Genomic DNA, 17,320 nt, shown 5'->3' with positions numbered 1-17,320 from the left:
GTAGAGGAAACAGCAAGGCATACTGAAAACTGGATGGCTCTTGAGAGAAGACAGAGCTGTTTAATGAGGCAAGGCCACGCCTCAATAAACAAGATTGAGAAATTTATGTCTGGAAACCAAGAGGGAGAAAAATTATGAAAGGAAAAAGAACATTTTGGGTAAATAAATATTTATGATTAACAAGCTTTGTTTTCAGAAGAAATAAAGATATTTTTAAAATAATGAATCGTGATTTGTAACAGGATGAATGAAAGGAAGTACTAAAGTAAGGGTGAATGAAGAGAGAGGAACTGAAGAGCTGGGTGTAATACGAGAAATTGGATCTAATTAATCTTGATGAAATCGGAAGATATAAATTTAAATTAGTCAGGTTCAAAATGTTTAAAATGTTGATAAAATGAATGGGCAGAATTCAACTAAAAGATAAATGACTGCTTTTGAGAGAAATTGCTGTTAAATGGCAGATTAATGATAGCTTTTGAGCACAACTGCTTTTGCGAGCAAGTGATGTTAAATGATAGCTAACTGATTGCTTCTGAGCGGAAGTGATATTAAATGGGTGCAAATGAACGCTGTTGAACATAAATGGTGACAAACCTTTGAGGTAGGGAAAAAACTGGGTTGTGGCAATCTAGAACTTTCTTCCTGAAAAGCTGTTGACGCTTGCACAATTGAACAATTCAAAATTGAGATGGATCTTTGCTGGCCAAGGGTGTTAGGGGGTTACGCAATTAAGATGGGTAGATTGAGTTAAGATACACATCCATCATGATCTACCAGAATGGCAGAACAGGAAGCGGAGGAGACCAATGAATGGTGGTAGTGCAAGTTGGATAGCTACAAGCAGCAGAATAATATCCCAGGGACATTCCTGGTCTCTTCTCTCTAGGAGATTTGAAAATGACCTTGATATTAACAATGTCCACATTCACAGATGATGCCAACATGTGTGGAGAAGTCTGAAAGGATTCCATGAAGGATGGCCAATCTGCTCTGTCACTGTACTAACTAGAGAAAGGTAAATTCTGCCCTTATTTGTCTGAGTGAGACACAACATTCAAATAAATTTGTGGGAACTTGGCTACCAGAAGGAGGAATTTATAAAATTATCATTGACAATGAGAAGTGTAATGTTGTTAAGTAAACCCAGAAGATGGTCCAAAAGTGACAGTTGGCATGTAACATCACTTTGTAGGGTACCAGTTGCGAATGCAAATTAAATATTGGAATGTATGAGTTTGATTCTCAGATATACAGTATAATACAGATATAATACAGATATAATACAGATATACAGTCGCTATTCTTATTGGAACATGACTGCATATCACATGCAATTGTGGGCATTACATTTTGGAAAATTGATTAATTTAACTCTCCTCATTAGTTATAAGTGGGGTGCAGGAGGGAATGAAGTCCCCAAGGATCTCCTCGTGAGACCCAGGCAAGTTAATTCCCAGGACTTATTTACATTTATCTGAACTAACACCCATGCAAAGTTGAGGGGGTTGATGTTTGAGTTAGCGGAAGGAAGCTAGAATTGAGCGGGTACTATACAGTACAGCTGGGGTCACAAGGGATCCAACCCAGGCAAGGTAAGTGGGGGAATGATGAGGGAAGCCTGGGCTAACTGCTGTCGGGGAAGTGGGAAGTGTAGGAGCTTGGGAGTTTTGCTTGTTGGTCTTATAAGAACACATCTTCATGGGATGCAAGGAACTTCATCAAAGTGCCTTTTAAAAAAATAACTCATGCCGGTCGCCTGATCCTGGCAATTAAAATCATACTGTGGCACTGATGATGTTATCAAGCAGCGACCTTTGCACTTTCAGTTAGGCCTGTCTGAGGTGATTATTCTGCTGCCAGAACCCTGGTGGTTTAAATGATGAGTAGTTAGAATGCACCAGGAACAAAACGCAACCCCTCCCCTCAATGAAATTAGTTGTTCACGCTGGGTTAAAATAGGAACAACAGACATTAGAAAGGATACAGTAAGGGACATCAAAGGCTGTGCTTGTTTTGAGTTCACTAAACTATGAAGATGGGCAAAGGAAACAAAATCTACTCCCACTGGAAAAATGATTAAGAGCCTTTCCTCTTGTGGGAAAGTCGATGCCTCAGGGCCATTAATTTAAAATTGTCAATAAAGGAATGCGCAGAGAAGACAGGAGGAAATCTTTAATGCAGAGAGTAGTTAGAGCATAGAATGCTTTTACCATGGGGAATATTTGAGACAGGAAACACTGCATCTTTTAAAGGAAAAGGAGATAAATATTTGAAGTAGAAAATGATATAGGGCTATGGGGAAAGAACAGTGTTGTACAAGAGGCACAATCCCCTAATCTAAGAGCTTCATGAAATTCTGACTAATACATCTGCAGTTTCTTCATCTCTTTCTTTTAAGTTGGAATTCTACTCATTATTAGCACTTGGGTCACCGAAAAATGTTTGGAAACATTTATAGTGAACAATTTGAATGGTTTCATTTGTTTAGCTTCAAGTCTGTTGTGAAGGCCATGGGGGGCTGGGGTGGGGGGTCATTGATAGATCTCCCCGAGGGCTTTGTGGAGCACTGGCTTGCTTATTGAGCAAGCAGAGGTTCACCAAATGAGAAGTGGTCAGTGTGGGGATTTTAAGCCTCTGCTCAACCCGAACTGGCGTCGTAGGTCCCGAGGTGTCGATGGTTTAGGTGTACTTTACAGGCGAGGCCCTCCTCTTTGGTGCAAAATAAAGGGTGTTTGGTGATGGGAAGCTGGCATTTGGCTGAATTCCTACATTGTCCTTACCAGTTATTTTTTGATTTGATTTATTATTGTTACATGTATTAGCATACAGTGAAAAGTATTGTTTCTTGCGCGCTATACAGACAAAGCATACTGTTCATAGAGAAGGAAAGGAGAGAGTGCAAAATGTAGTGTTACAGTCATAGGTAGGGTGTAGAGAAAGATCAACTTAATGCAAGGTAGGTCCATTCAAAAGTCTGATGGCAGCAGGGAAAAAGCTGTTCTTGAGTAAGTGACCTCAGACTTTTGTATCTTTTTCCCGACAGAAGATGGAAGAAAATATGTACAGGGTGTGTGGGATCCTTCGTTGTGCTGGTTGCTTTGCTGAGGCAGCGGGAATTATAAACAGAGTCAATTTTAATAGTTGTTGTTTGCTTGAGTGTGAGTTCTTGATCAATAGTTTTCAAACATGCTTGCTATGTGTTCATAGTTACCTTCCACATCTGTTCAGTTGTGACTTGCTGCTGTTTTCGTGGGGATATCAGAGGCAACTGTAACCTTTGCCAGCTGAACACTTTCGAGAATTGATGCTTTTAAGTGTGACACCATTAGAGGGTAATTTTAATCTAATTTTTTGGACAGGGATGCCATGGGATCTGGGGGAATGCTAATTTTACATCTTGTGGTGTCAATAGAGTGTAAAATTGGGCAGAATGTAAAATTAACATTGCATCCAATGCTGGTGAGGTGGCTAGTTTAAAACTGTCCTGTCTTTTGTCATTAGAATGGAGTGGGCAAAACAAAAATTTCCAATTGTACAATCTAGAACTGAAATTCACTTATAGTTTTTCAGAAAAGTAAAAGATATAATGTTAGTAAAAACAAATTACTGCGGATGCTGGAGATCTGGAATAAAAACAGGAAAAGCTGGAAAAACTCAACAGGTCCAGCAGCATCTGTGAAGAGAGAAACAGTTAACAATCTGACTCTACATGACTCTTTTTCAGAGCTGAAGAGAGGTAGGAACCCACTTCCCTTCAGCTCTGAAGAATAAGTAAATAGTTATTCTCTGGTGTGCTCTGACCGAGTGGACCCAATTAGAGACCAAAAGGTAACTTGTGTGTGGAGCCAGAAGACATGGGCTTGGTTCTCGATGAATATTTTCGAACATAGAACATAGAACATTACAGCGCAGTACAGGCCCTTCGGCCCTCGATGTTGCACCAACCAGTGAAACCAATCTAAAGCCCATCTAACCTACACTATTCCAATGTCATCCATATTTTGGCCCAGAATTTTCCTCCCTGCTCAGATGCACAGAAAGAGAGTCCCTGGCTCTGCAACACTTTAAAAATGGTGGACCACTGTTGGGAACACGAGAGGGCGATCTGCTTTGGAGCTTGCCGGAGGTCGAAATGGGCTGAATTCAAGGCTTGCCTCTGTGCTTTATGTTATTTTCCAAAAGATTAAAACAAAAAGCAGCCCTCCAGCCCCAACTCCCCTCTATGCCAATCTATGCCATTCATGTCTCCTTCCACTCCCCATGGTCCCTCATACTCCGAAAGGCAATCCTTACCCTTTCTACCCACCCACTAAGGCTCCTCATCCTCTCAATTCTCCCTACGTTCCCATAGCCCTTTATAGCCCCATGTCAATTTAGTGCCAACTCATGCTAAGCCCATAAGAACATAAGAAATAGGAGCAGGAGTAGGCTATCTAGCCCCTCAAGCCTGCTCCGCCATTCAATAAGATCATGGCTGATCTGATAGAGGGTTCAGTTCCACTTACCCGCCCGCTTCTCATAACCCTTAATTCCCTTATTGATCAGAATTCTATCTACCTGTGACTTAAACATATTTAACGAGGTAGCCTCTACTGCTTCATTGGGCAGAGAATTCCAAGCATTCACTACCCTCTGAGAGAAGAAGTTCCTCCTCAACTCTGTTCTAAATTGACTCCCCCGTATTTTGAGGCTATGCCCCCTAGTTCTTGTTTCCATTGTAAGTGGAAATAACCTTGCTGCTTCTACCCTGTCTAGCCCCTTCATTATCTTATATGTCTCTATGAGATCTCCCCTCAATCTTCTAAACTCCAATGAGTACAGGCCCAGTCTACTCAATCTCTCCTCATAAGCTAACGCCCTCATCTCCGGAATCAACCTGGTGAACCTTCTCTGTACCCCCTCCAAAGCTAATATATCCTTTCTTAAATAAGGGGACCAAAATTGTACACAGTACTCTAGGTGCGGCCTCACCAGTACCCTGTACAGTTGCAGCATGACCTCCCTGCTTTTATACTCCATCCCTCTCGCAATAAAGGCCAACATTCCATTTGCCTTCTTGATTACCTGCTGCACCTGCAAGCTGAGTTTTTGTGATTCATGCACAAGGACCCCATGCCTCCATCAAACCCCCTTTGTCCTTACACTTTCTATGCCAACACACTTAGTATGCTTTGACAATTCTTTAACAGGTTGACAGTTCCTTGGCAGCTTGACAGTCCTTTGATAGTTACTTGACACTTTGGCTTTATGTGCTTTTTATGGGCAATCATGTCTGCTCTTAACAAATCCAAATGGTACTCTATCTCTTGCAACGGTATCCAAGGACAATATCCAGGGGTACCGTACCTTTCCAAAGGGCTTTCCTGGTTATCCAAACAAATTTGCCAAGTTCAGACTTTTTACCTGGTCTAAACTGCACACTCCAGGTTTCACACTCCTAGCCTATCAAAATACTATTTCAGTGGAGACGGGTGTTGAATAAATGGCTGGCTGCATTTGGAAACCATGCATACATGAAACCTGGCCCAACTCTAGTCCACTTCTGTGAAACTAGGAATTGCTGTGTTCAGAGTGGGACTCGGGATTCCTGATTATTCTGGGATTTTGCCCGTGACAAGAATCCGAGAAGCCTAGAGGAACAGAGAGAGCTTGAAGAACATGTCCACAGATCTCGGAAGGTAGCAGGACAAGTAGATCAAGTGGCCAAAGGTGACTTATGAGATACTTTGTAACCAAGACATAGAACGTAAGATCTGGGAGATTATGCTGGGACTGTATAAAACAGTAGTTAGACGGCAGCTCGAGTCATGTGTAAAGTTCTGGACTCCACCTTATAGGAAGGATGTGACCACACCAAGAGGCTATAGAGGAGCTTTACATGCATGTTGTCAAGAATGGAGAATTTTAGCTTTGAGGAATGATTGGGTAAGTTGGGGTTGTTTTCATTGGAATACAGGAGGCCCAGGAGAGACTTTATTGAGGTGTGCAATATTATGAAGAGCCTAGGCTGAGTGGACAGGATGGACTTGCTTCTGTTAGTGTTCAAACACCCACAGAGACATAGATGTATAGTAATTGGTAGAAGGATTAGAGGATTTTTTTTAACGAGAAGATTATGGGTATCTAGAACTCACGGCCTGAAAGAGTCACATTGCGTTTTAAAAATTCTTGGATGTGCAATTGTGGTGCTGTAACCCCCTGGACTATGGACCAAGACCTGGAAGTGGGATTAGACTAGTTAGCTCTTTTTCAGCTGGTTCAGACATGATAAGTCAAATGCCATCCTCCATTTGAGAATTTTTTGTTTTCCTGCTTATTTTGTACCACAGAACACTTGATCTAACATTATAAATGTCTTAATCAATCAGGATCATATGGCAGAATTTAACTTTTGGTGCCAAAAAGGATTTATTAGCTTACTTGTGGGTCTTTGAACGCTTTGTGCTTTTTAAAAAAGCACAAAGTGTCCTTAGAATGATGTCAGAGATTTAAATTAGATAGTTCTTCCAGCAGGGTCAATGTTTATCATTCCCTTGTTAGATGGGTTAATCAGTTTTTTTTTAAAGTTTAAAGTTGAAGTTTATTAGTGTCACAAGTAGGCTTACATTAACACTGCAATGAAGTTACTGTGAAAACCCCCTAGTCGTCACATTCCGGCGCCTTTTCGGGTACACTGATGGAGAGTTTAGCACCTAAACAGCACGTCTTTTGGATTGTGGGTGGAAACCGGAGCACATGGAAGAAACCCATGCAGACACAGGGAGAACGTGCAGACTCCGCACAGACAGTGACCCAAGTCGGGAATCGAACCCAGGTCCCTGGCACTGTGAGGGAGCAGTACCAACCACTGTGCCACCGTGCTGCCCTAGGGAGGCTTGATACTTATTATGATGCTCAAGATGTCACAATTATAGAACCATAGAGTCCTTACAATGCAGAAGGAGGCAATTTGGCTCATTGAGTCTGCACCGACTCTCCAGAAGGGCATCTTACTCAGGCCAACCCCGTAACCCCATGCATTTACCATGGATAATCCACCCAGTCTACACATCTTGGGACACCATGGGGCAATTTAGCATGGCCAAACCTGGACATCTTTGGTGTGTGGGAGGAAACCGGAGCTCCCAGAGGAAATCCACATAGACACGGGGGAGAATGTTCAAACTCCATACAGACTGTCACCCGGGGCCAGAATCGAATGTGCTGGTTACATGCATTGGCCATTCTAAATTCTCCCTCAGTGTACCCGAACAGGTGCCGGATTGTGGTGACTAGGGAATTTTCACAGTAACTTCATTGCGGTGTTAATGTAAGCCTACTTGTGACACTAATAAATAAACTTAAAACTTAATTGTGGTTGTGCTGCTTGAAACCAAATGAGGCAGTAGTGTAACTCAGGGTTGTGACAGTATGAACCCCATGTGATCGGCACTGGAAGTAGGATTAGACTGATTAGACAAGTGCCTATCACGTGTCCTCTATTGAAGGCTGACTGAAACATTTGGTGAAATTTGACTGGATGCAAAGCATTGAATTGCTTTGTTTCATGCCAAGTAATCGTCTAAGCAAATTCCCCTTACTTAAAAAAATCTTACTGCTACCTTGGAAAATTAAAAAAAAATTCACGTTTTCCTATCCTTTTTGGATTATTTTCAATTGCCTTTCTTTCCAGGCAACTTCCAACCATGAGCGAGCACTGACCTCCCACATTTTTGTTTCCCAGGTTCAGGTTACACGAGGGCATCGCGTATTCTCCTGTGAAAAACGTGACTGCTCATGTAGCGCTTCATGCATTTCCAGCAAGGCGGATGCTTGTGACACTGAATTCCTCTCCATTAGTGATCCACAAGTAGACACATCAATAAAACTGGCTTCATCTCCTTCTCTCTTGGGGTGTAGGTTTAAGTAAAACATCTGCTGCTGTTCTCAAAATGAATAGCTGCCGCCTTGGCTAATGAACCTGGAATGGGACAATTGACCCATGTTCTAACAGTTAACAGCAGACTCCAAACTGTGACCTTTTACAACCTGAACTGTCTGGTTCCTGTGTATGTATTTCATACATAGAGACTTTTTAAACCATTCTTTTTAAACCTTCATTAATTCATTGTGTTTAAGACTTAATTGCAGCTGATTTCTTTAAAAAAAAGCCCTTTCCATCAAAGGAAAAAAATTATTAAGAATCTCAAAATGTAACATGTGCTTACCAGAGTAATCTAGTGGTCCCTGCATTAGTTCCTTAATTCATCTCCAAATTCACGCAGCAAGGCATGAAGAAGTCTTGAGTGGGCAGAAATCTCAAAATATTCATGTTTTCCCTTCTCCAAAATTTTAATGATATCGTTAGAAGGAAAATGTGGTGATTAGCAAAAAAGCACTAATGAACTATTCATCTCGGCTGAATAGTCTCTGAGGATTCACATCTATGTAGGAATTAAATAATGATTGTTCATCCAAATTCCAAAAAAGAAAATTCTGTTGTTTTTTAAAGTCTGCAGGTGGTAAACTCTTGGCACATTCCACAGCTGCATCGAGAAATTCAGAAACAAACATTCTTCTGCAAATCAAAAGCAATCCTCAATGAGTTTAAGAATGGAAAGATGTTGACGTGTCATCACAGCAGTTACGGGAATGAATGATGGAATCCTGTAAAGTGAAGGTGGCCTGGGGGCAGGGTGTGGGGAGTCTGATCAAATACAATAAATTGGGAAGGTGCAAGGAGAGAGAACTGTGGCACCATGACTTTTATTAATTAGTGCAATGCAGCTCTAAGTTGTGCAATATTAAAATCTGCACGTCTGCAGATTTTTGCCAGTGAGTGAGCATCTGCAGGGAATACTGTGCAGAGTTGAATCCTTGCACTGAGGTATGTGAGCACTTGTATGTTGTTTGGTGGGAGGTAAGAATGTAATTGTTTAACAGATCAGAGAAGTATGAGTATGAAAAAAAAGAGACAAGGTCCTCGGAAAGCTTCGATGTGGAAGATGCGGCATCTCACAACACCAGGTTAAAGTCCAACAGGTTTATTTGGTAGCACAAGCTTTCGGAGTGCTGCTCCTTCATCAGGTGATTCCAAATAAACCTGTTGGACTTTAACCTGGTGTTGTCAGACTTCTTACTCGGAAAGCTGGCAATATTTAAAGTAGATAATGATCCATTTTGGATGGAACACATCTCAGAGGGAAGGGTAGAAATTGTGGAAACTGGCATAATCTTCCAGTTCCAAACAATGGCTGTGATTCTCCAGAATTGGGACTATGTGGCCATGTCAAGTTGAACCACAGATTGTCAATCAGGCTCAGACTCTGTCAATATTTGGGTCAGGATCAATGGGGTACTTGAGGTGCATTCAACCATGAAGGAAAATAAAAACAAACACAGGTGGCTGGACGATGATAGAAATCCATTGAGCTGGCAGTTGAATCTCTTACCAGGCACTGCACACTGAATTTGTTAGAGATCAAAGACTTCAAGTGCAATTTCAACAATTTCAGCTAACTGGGAAGCCTCAGAAACTTCAAATCAAAGCTGTGTGCATACACTGGGGCTGAGTGCACAGCTGGGCAGATTGGAACCTCCCCCCCGACTCCCCCCCCTTTCCCCCACACCGCAGATGAAATTGACATCTCCTCTCTGTCAGAGGATTTCAAATGGGTCTGCTCTCACCTGCAGCTTCTGACGGAGAGAAAGGAAAATATCTGCTGCAGGATGGAGCGCTAGAATGATTTAAAAGCCTGCCAGGTGACCAAGGGGGAATGGAGATTAAAGTGACCCAGCCACTTAGAGATTTGCACAGCTAACAGGCAGGAATGCAGATGTTGATCACAGGGCAGCCTGAAATCCACCATGCAGGGGTGATCTTCAGGTCTGCCAGGGCTAGAAGGGACAATCTAGTCACAACACTTCCATCCCGATGGAGATTGGTGAGGTCAACCCCTTGCTTCCAGCCTGAGCCCACCCAACTCCCAGGACCTTGAGGGAGCTGTCCTCTGCAGCCTCGCAGCAGCAGAAAGGCTAATTGCTACTGGACCTAACCTCTTAAGCCCCCTCAGGGCCCAAGGCACCAGGCCACAGTGTCAGTGCCAGGGGGTCAGTGTAACGTGGGCACTGCCAAGGCATGTGGCCTGAAGAGAGGCTGGGAGGGGGGCGTTGAGAGAAGAAGCAGCCTGAGTGGAGGTCACATTGAATAAACCCTGTGTCTGCGTAGTGTGTGGGGGGAAGATGCCTCTCATTGCTCTTGGGTTACTGGTGCTTCCTTGACCCTCTGGATCCATCCAACACGCCAGGTCCGCTGGGGAGGCAGGTGAACAGCGGGAGTTATTTGAATCAGGCTTCAAGCCCGCTAATTATAATTTAAAGTAGTTAATTTCAATATTTATTGTGGGAACCCGATTGGGGCCAGCGGGGCGAGCCGGGAGCATCACAATGATTTGGCATTTGGCACAGATGTTCGATTCTCTGGCGATCGTGATTTGTAATTGGAGCTAGCAGGCTAGGAGAATACCCCACCCCCTCCCCCCATCAGGCTCCACCCACCCCGCCCAATATTTCCTTACTGAAAAACAAAGGGACAAGGATAAACCTGGCAATTACACACCAGTGTTAGGGAAGCTTTTAGAAGCAATATTCTGGGAGAAGATTAACGGCCACTTGGATAAATGCACAATTCACAAGATTTTTGTGAATCTTTCTTGCACTTTCTCCAGTGCCTCTATTTCCTTTTTCTAAATGGAGATCACAAATAGAACATAGAACAATTCAGCACAGGAACAGAACCTTCGGCCCACGATGTTTAGTTACAGTAAAGTTTATTAATTAGTCACAAGTTGGCCCTACACACACACTGCAATGAAGCCACCGTGAAAATCCCCGACTAAAGGTGAGGCGTGCAGATTTGTTGAGGGCAAGTAGTGTTTGATGAACTTGATTGCATGTTCAGATGATGTAACAGACAGGGTGATTGAGGGCAGTGCAGTTGATGTGCATACAGACTTTCAAAATCTGTTTAACTAAGTAACTCATGTTGGAGGAGATTAGCCAGAGATGTTTAAATTCATAAAGGCTTAGTTAGAGTAAAAAATGAACTGTTTCCAATTGCTGAAGGGAAGATAATCAAGGGGGGTGAGGGGGCAGAGATAAGATGCAGGCAAAAAAAACAGAGGCAACTTGATGAAAAACGTTTTTGGCAATGGGTGGTTAGGATTTGAATAAATTGTCCAATGGTGTGATGGATACATATTCAGGAGCAACTTTCAAAAGGGAATTGGATAAATATTTGAAGGAGCAATTATTGCTGGAATATGAAGAAAGATTTCAGTCAAGCACTTCAAAAGAGATGAAAGAGATGATTTCAGAGATAGATAGGTTCTTAATTGGTAAGGGGATCAAAAGTAATGGGGAAAAGACGCGAGAATGGGGTTGAGAAACTTATCAGCCATGATTGAATGGTTCAAGGTTAATTCGGGGTGGGCAATAAATGCTGGCCTAGCCAGCGATGATTACATTGTCTGAAAGAACACATTTTTTGAAAAAAACCTTTATTTTTTCAGGGTCAAGGTTTAATGGACTTTTCTCCTGCCTTGTATTAAACAATGGATATTATAACTGCACGGTATAAATTTCTCCACTTGTGTACGATGGACTTAGTGATGTTTAACGTCTCTTGTGTGTGTGGAACGTGTGGGTCTTAAAAAAAAACACTTATTAAAACAGATTCTGTGAGAGATGTCAGTACAGCAATTTTCAATTGCAAATATCCAGATTGGCATGAAGTTAAGCATAGCACAGGTGTGATGCAGAGTGTAATAAAACTCATTTCACTCTGACCAAACAATGTGTCTTCACCTTAGTTTCAAACATAGCTGCCCAATTCCTCCAATAAATGATACCCCTTCCCATATTATTTTCTCATATTTCGAAAACAGAGGAGCTGCAAGTAATATACACTCCAATGTGCAATTGTTACGAGAGAAGTATTTATCTATCCTAAATGGGCAGTGGTGAAAAATCACAAACTATCCAGAAATGCATGCACATGACCACTATTAGCCTTGTAAGAACTGCTGGGAAAAGATTAAGGTGGTTGTCTTGGTAACAATTTGTCTTCATTGGGCTACATCTGTGTAGGATTCTGTGATGTTCACATGAAACAGCCTTTGCAGAATTGATGATCAGCTCAGGATTTCTGAACATCTTTTGCTATTGAATCGAATGCCTGCCATATTTAGAAGTGCTGCATGACTCCCCTTCGATTTCTGAAAGAGTTTGTCATCTTTCAGCATATTTTTGTTGTCACAATCCAACGGCAGAATAAAATGTTCCAGCCATTTTGAAATGATCTTGAAGTAGGATGGTGGAAATTGTTGATTAAAAGCTTTTATTTTCTCCCACTTGCATCCTGTAAATCTGAAAGGGTTAAGCATCTATTCAAACTCAAAGGAAAGACTTTGGAAATTGCAAGCTCTTCATACTTACCAGACTAATCAACTCTTCATCATTCTTGATGGGTGCAGTATCGGGAAGAGTAATTTTATTTTGGCTTTTGATGTAACATTTTTCTCCTCCAGCGAACCGTATCCCTGTTAGTCCCTAAAAAAAAATGTAATTTGTTCCTCATACTGTACAGACGTGATGTGTTCGCAAAGCAAAATTAAAAAAAAATTAAAGTAACAGTGGCAATAGTTTTTTTTTACTAGTCAAACATAAATGTGCACCAATGCCTGAAGCTGCCGAAGACACAGACCTCCTTCCTCCTCAGTCTGATGTTATGCTTGATGAATTTAACACAATACTTGGCATAATTCAGTGCACTAAAAGAAGAATATGATAACAGTAAAGAAAAACGTGGTGGCGCGCAGCACACTCACTCCATGCTGTTCCGCCAAATGTTTTCAGTGGAATGTTTTTGGGTTGATTTGAAAAAGGTAACGTGCGTTTTCTTTCAATCTGCACATTTTAAATGCATGAGCTGTCAATAGTACTGCAGCATGCAGCTTTCCTGGGTGTTAGTCGACAGCTGAAAACTCCAAAGGGACGAGGAAAAAGTGGCGGCTGTGGTGAGAATATCTTCATGCTTTTGAAGGCAGATTAGGAGATCCTAAATCTGCCACCTTCCCCCACCCACCTCCCCCCCCGAAAACCAACCCACCCATTGCAAAGTCTGTGAAATTGACTGTGGAGTGCAGGATGGAAGGTAGCTCAAATGGAACTGCTTCCAGCTGGCTTAAGTGAAGAAGATCAGCAACTGCTGATGGGCACAGCCATTGAAGTGGGAGCATAGTTCTGGTTGGGAAGGATAGTTGCCTGAAGAGAGTAGTAGAAAATAGCCATGATTTTTTGTTCCTAACAGTGCTAAATGCGGTTCTCTTCATTCAGCAGATCTGGCAACAGGTCAGGAAGAAGATGCATTGGTTAAGGAGAAGCATAAGGGAAGGCATTGTTAAGTGAGAGTACAGGCCATACATTTGAATCTCTGAACATAGGAAATAAGAGCAGATGTAGGCCATTTGGCCCCTTGAGCCTGCTCCACCATTCAAGATTGGCACGGTGGCAACCGTGGTTAGCACTACTGCCTCAAAGTGCCAAGGACCCAGATTCAATTCAAGGCTTGGGTGACTGTTTGTGTTGCATTTGCACGTCCTCTTAGTGTCTGCGTGAGTTTCCTCCAGGTGCTCCAGTTTCCTTTCACAGTCCAAAGATGTGCAAGTAAGGTTGATTGGCCATAATAAATTGCCCCTTTGTGCCAGGGGCATTAGCAGGGTAAATATGTGGGGTTAGGAGTTAGGCCTGGGTGGGATTGTTGTTGGGGCAGGCTTGATGGGCTGAACGCCCTCCTTCTACACAGTAAGGATTCTCTGATTCGATCATGCTGATCTGTTTGTGTTGAGCTCTACATTCCCTATGTACTCCCAATAACCTTTTATTCCCTTGCCGAATAAGAATCTATCTACCTCCACCTTAAAAATATTCAATGACTCCACTTTCACCACCTTTTGAGGCAGGGAGTTTCAAAGCCTCGTAGCATTCTGAGAGAAAATATTTCTCGTTATCTCAGTCCTATAAGGGTGTCTCCTAATTTAAAAATTGTATCCTATAGTTCTGGACTCAACCCCCAAAAGGAAACATTCCAGGAAAGAATATTGTCAAAATATATACTTGTACAAGATTTATATTATCGAAGCTTTTTACTCATCAGGACAATCACAAGAATACCAATGTCAGGGGAAACAACAACTTTTTATCGTATGAGAAGACGTTGCTGAGTGGTCGGCATGTGCACTGATTCGTGGAGGCATTGCCGTGGAGAGCGCAACAGTTGCTGGTGACTGACAGTCAACTGCCAAGCATTGTTTGAAATTAAAACCTCACAGCTTGACTCTGGTCACAGCATTGCCCTAGGAATGAATCAGCGAATGCCTATCACTTATTTTGTTCAGCTGAAACAGGTGCAATGTATGAATATATGGTTTCTGTCTGTACAGAACATGGCCCCAGCATCCCTTTTGGAGTTTACTCTCTCTTGGCTTCCACCCTATTCCAGTCCTGCCCAGTTACTCTTGAATTTACTGTTCAATTGTTCAGTTGTTCGATTATGGGAGTTTGGTAACTGATCTATGCTCACTGTTTGATTAGTTAAGCCTGGGTGTAGACTCAAAGATAAGTAGACAGATACAGAAGCTGCCAGAAGCTAGAACTGGGCTAAGCATGAGAGCAGGCATTTGGTGATTACAGAGATATTTTAAAACTCCTGTAAGTAAACCTGTTGTGCACTTAGAAGCTAGTGTCATCTCTGTATTGCTCTGAGGTATAGGTAAAGCCAGATGACCATAGGCTGCTCTACTCTGAGGGCGGTGGGGGAAGAGCTGACTGGTGCTGATTTAACCTGAGGATCACCACATCTCAGGCGAGGGGGCAAAGTTCAGATGGTGGGCTTTCACAAATAATCTCAGCTAGTACGGGAACTGAACCTGCGCTATCAGCTTTGCTCTCCATCACAAACCAGCCATCCAGCCAACTGAGCTAACTGACCCCTCCCCATCCCCATTTTATCTGCATGTTTAAAAGCTATGACTTCTCTAAGCACTCTCAGTTTTGACGAAGGTCAACAAAAAGAAACATGTTTCTCTCTCCACAGATTATGTCTGAGCTACTGAGTATTCCAAGCAGTTGAACTTTCTATTATTGAAGAAACCATTACTAAGAATGGTTACAGAGGCAGTTTCATGGTTGTATCTCTCTGTCCCCCATCAGGGAAGCTTTGCTTGAAGCCATTGTGGGACAAAGATTGGGCAGGAACATTTCAACCCCAATCCTCCAGTTATCACAGCTCTCTGCATGAAATTACAGAATTGTATTTCAATCTGTCATTCTTTTGCGATGTAGAAATTAAAAATTTGGTGAGTATTGAAGTCAGTGAACATTAAAATGGAGGATAATTAAATTGGACTGTTAGTTTATCACCCATTTGACACTACCATACAATGTCAGGATCCACTCCAGGCAGTCCACAGTAAGAAAAAGACAAAGAGGAACGCCATGATTATAGTTACACCTAAAGAAACATAATCATTTCCAATAGAGTTCACTTAAAGAACTGGCCACTGGGTGAGTATTATATGTTGGTGTCTCTTAGTTTGAGCTGAAACGTATGTGGCAGTCTAAATAAATGGTGATATAGTTGCCTCCTTAGTGGATAAGCAAACTCTAAAACAGTTTATCCATAACCTGCTCGGATGTGGTTATCTACACTGCCATTATTAGTGCATAAAGGTGATCGTCTCATGATAATTACTGCCCTGCGTGGTGAGCTTCCATCCTCTTAGGATTGTCAGGTAACCGATCCTAATGTGGTGTAGTTGTTGCCTAGAGTGTGCCCAGCTGTAGCTTATGAACTAGAATTATAGAATCCCTACAGAGCAGAAAGATGCCATTCAGCCCATTGAGTGTGCACTGATTCTCCGATAGAGCATTTTACCCAGGTCCCGCCACCCTGCCCACCCTACACCCTTAACCCCACACATTTACCCTGCTAATCCCCCTGACCTACACACCTTGGACACCAAGGAGCAATTTAGCATGGCCAATCCACATAGCCTGCACACCTTTGGACTGTGAGAGGAAACCAGAGCACCTGAAAGAAACCCATGCAGACGTGGGGAGAACGTGCAAACTCCACACAGACAGTAACCCAAGGCTGGAATCGAACCCGGGTCCCTGGCACTGTGAGACAGTAGCGCTAACCGCTGTGCCACTACCCATTTTTCTGTGTGGAAGACCCCTTTGGCCTCATTCTCCACTGGCATATCCACAACAATGGCTCAGAGTTCTAGCTTCCTGTACTAATGGGTCACTCTTCTCTCTTACTTAAAACTCTCTCTGTTCGCAAAGTCATAATGCCATGTTGGAACTGAGAGGATGTGGCTCAAACTATTTCTGAGAAAATAGTGAGGGAATGGAAGATGAGTCGTAGCCACAGAAACCAGGGGAAAAAACTGTTAATGGCTGTCCACAGAGAGAATAAGCCATTCACAACCTTTATTCTCTCCGTGGACTGCCATTAGCAGTTTTTTCTCCTGGTTTCTGTGGCTATGACTCATCTTTCATTCCCTCACCCTGCAGTATAAATATCTCCCACTTTCTATGCCTTTTAGCTTTGACAAAGGGTCATCTGGACTCGAAACGTCAGCTCTTTTCTCTCCTTACAGATGCTGCCAGACCTGCTGAGATTTTCCAGCATTTTCTCTTTTGGTTTCAGATTCCAGCATCCGCAGTAATTTGCTTTTACCTAGTTCTGAGAGGTTTGAAGAAAAGGATTCTGAGCATTGACCTATTGCCGCTTGCTCCTGACATTCCACCATCCTAGAAGCACAATTACTTTCTCGTTGCTTCATTAAGAGAAGAATGGGGCTTTAGATAGGCATTGAATTTACGTTGTACCTACTCCCAATTTGGATTTTGTTTCTCTGTTTAACTTGGTGTTGAATTAATAGCAATTGCCGTCTAAATGTTGATCATTATAGCTGCAACTTCACAGGACTGTGCTGGCACTTACTATTTGAACTACTTGATAAGATCCAAAGGAGATGGATAGCAGATTCCAGTGATGAATTGGTGATTACTATAAAGATTAAATGAGTCGCCTGGCAGCATAACCCACGAGCAACAAAGTCATAAGAGGCTTGTCAAGGTCAGGTTGGAAATCTTTGATATTCTGTTTACACCATGATACATATTTATATATTCTCTAAAATGTCTTCGTGCTGTTTGAATTTCATGTTGTAACTCACTCGCATAGACAGTGGCAGAGTAGATGATTTGT

General features: G+C 42.4%; 1 protein-coding gene across 1 annotated transcript in view; it reads right to left on the bottom strand.

Moving 5' to 3' along the window:
* The window catches only part of tnmd (tenomodulin), a 154,929-nt gene that overhangs the window by 60,938 nt on the left and 76,671 nt on the right, over positions 1-17,320 (bottom strand). The window contains exon 4 of the mRNA XM_078210393.1: positions 12,478-12,591. Within this exon, the coding sequence (XP_078066519.1) occupies positions 12,478-12,591 (114 nt within the window). The remainder of the gene's footprint in view (positions 1-12,477; positions 12,592-17,320) is intronic.

This window comes from Mustelus asterias, chromosome 4 (assembly GCF_964213995.1).
Source record: "Mustelus asterias chromosome 4, sMusAst1.hap1.1, whole genome shotgun sequence".
Lineage (NCBI taxonomy): Eukaryota > Metazoa > Chordata > Chondrichthyes > Carcharhiniformes > Triakidae > Mustelus > Mustelus asterias.
This window is presented reverse-complemented; position numbering and strand designations above follow the sequence as displayed.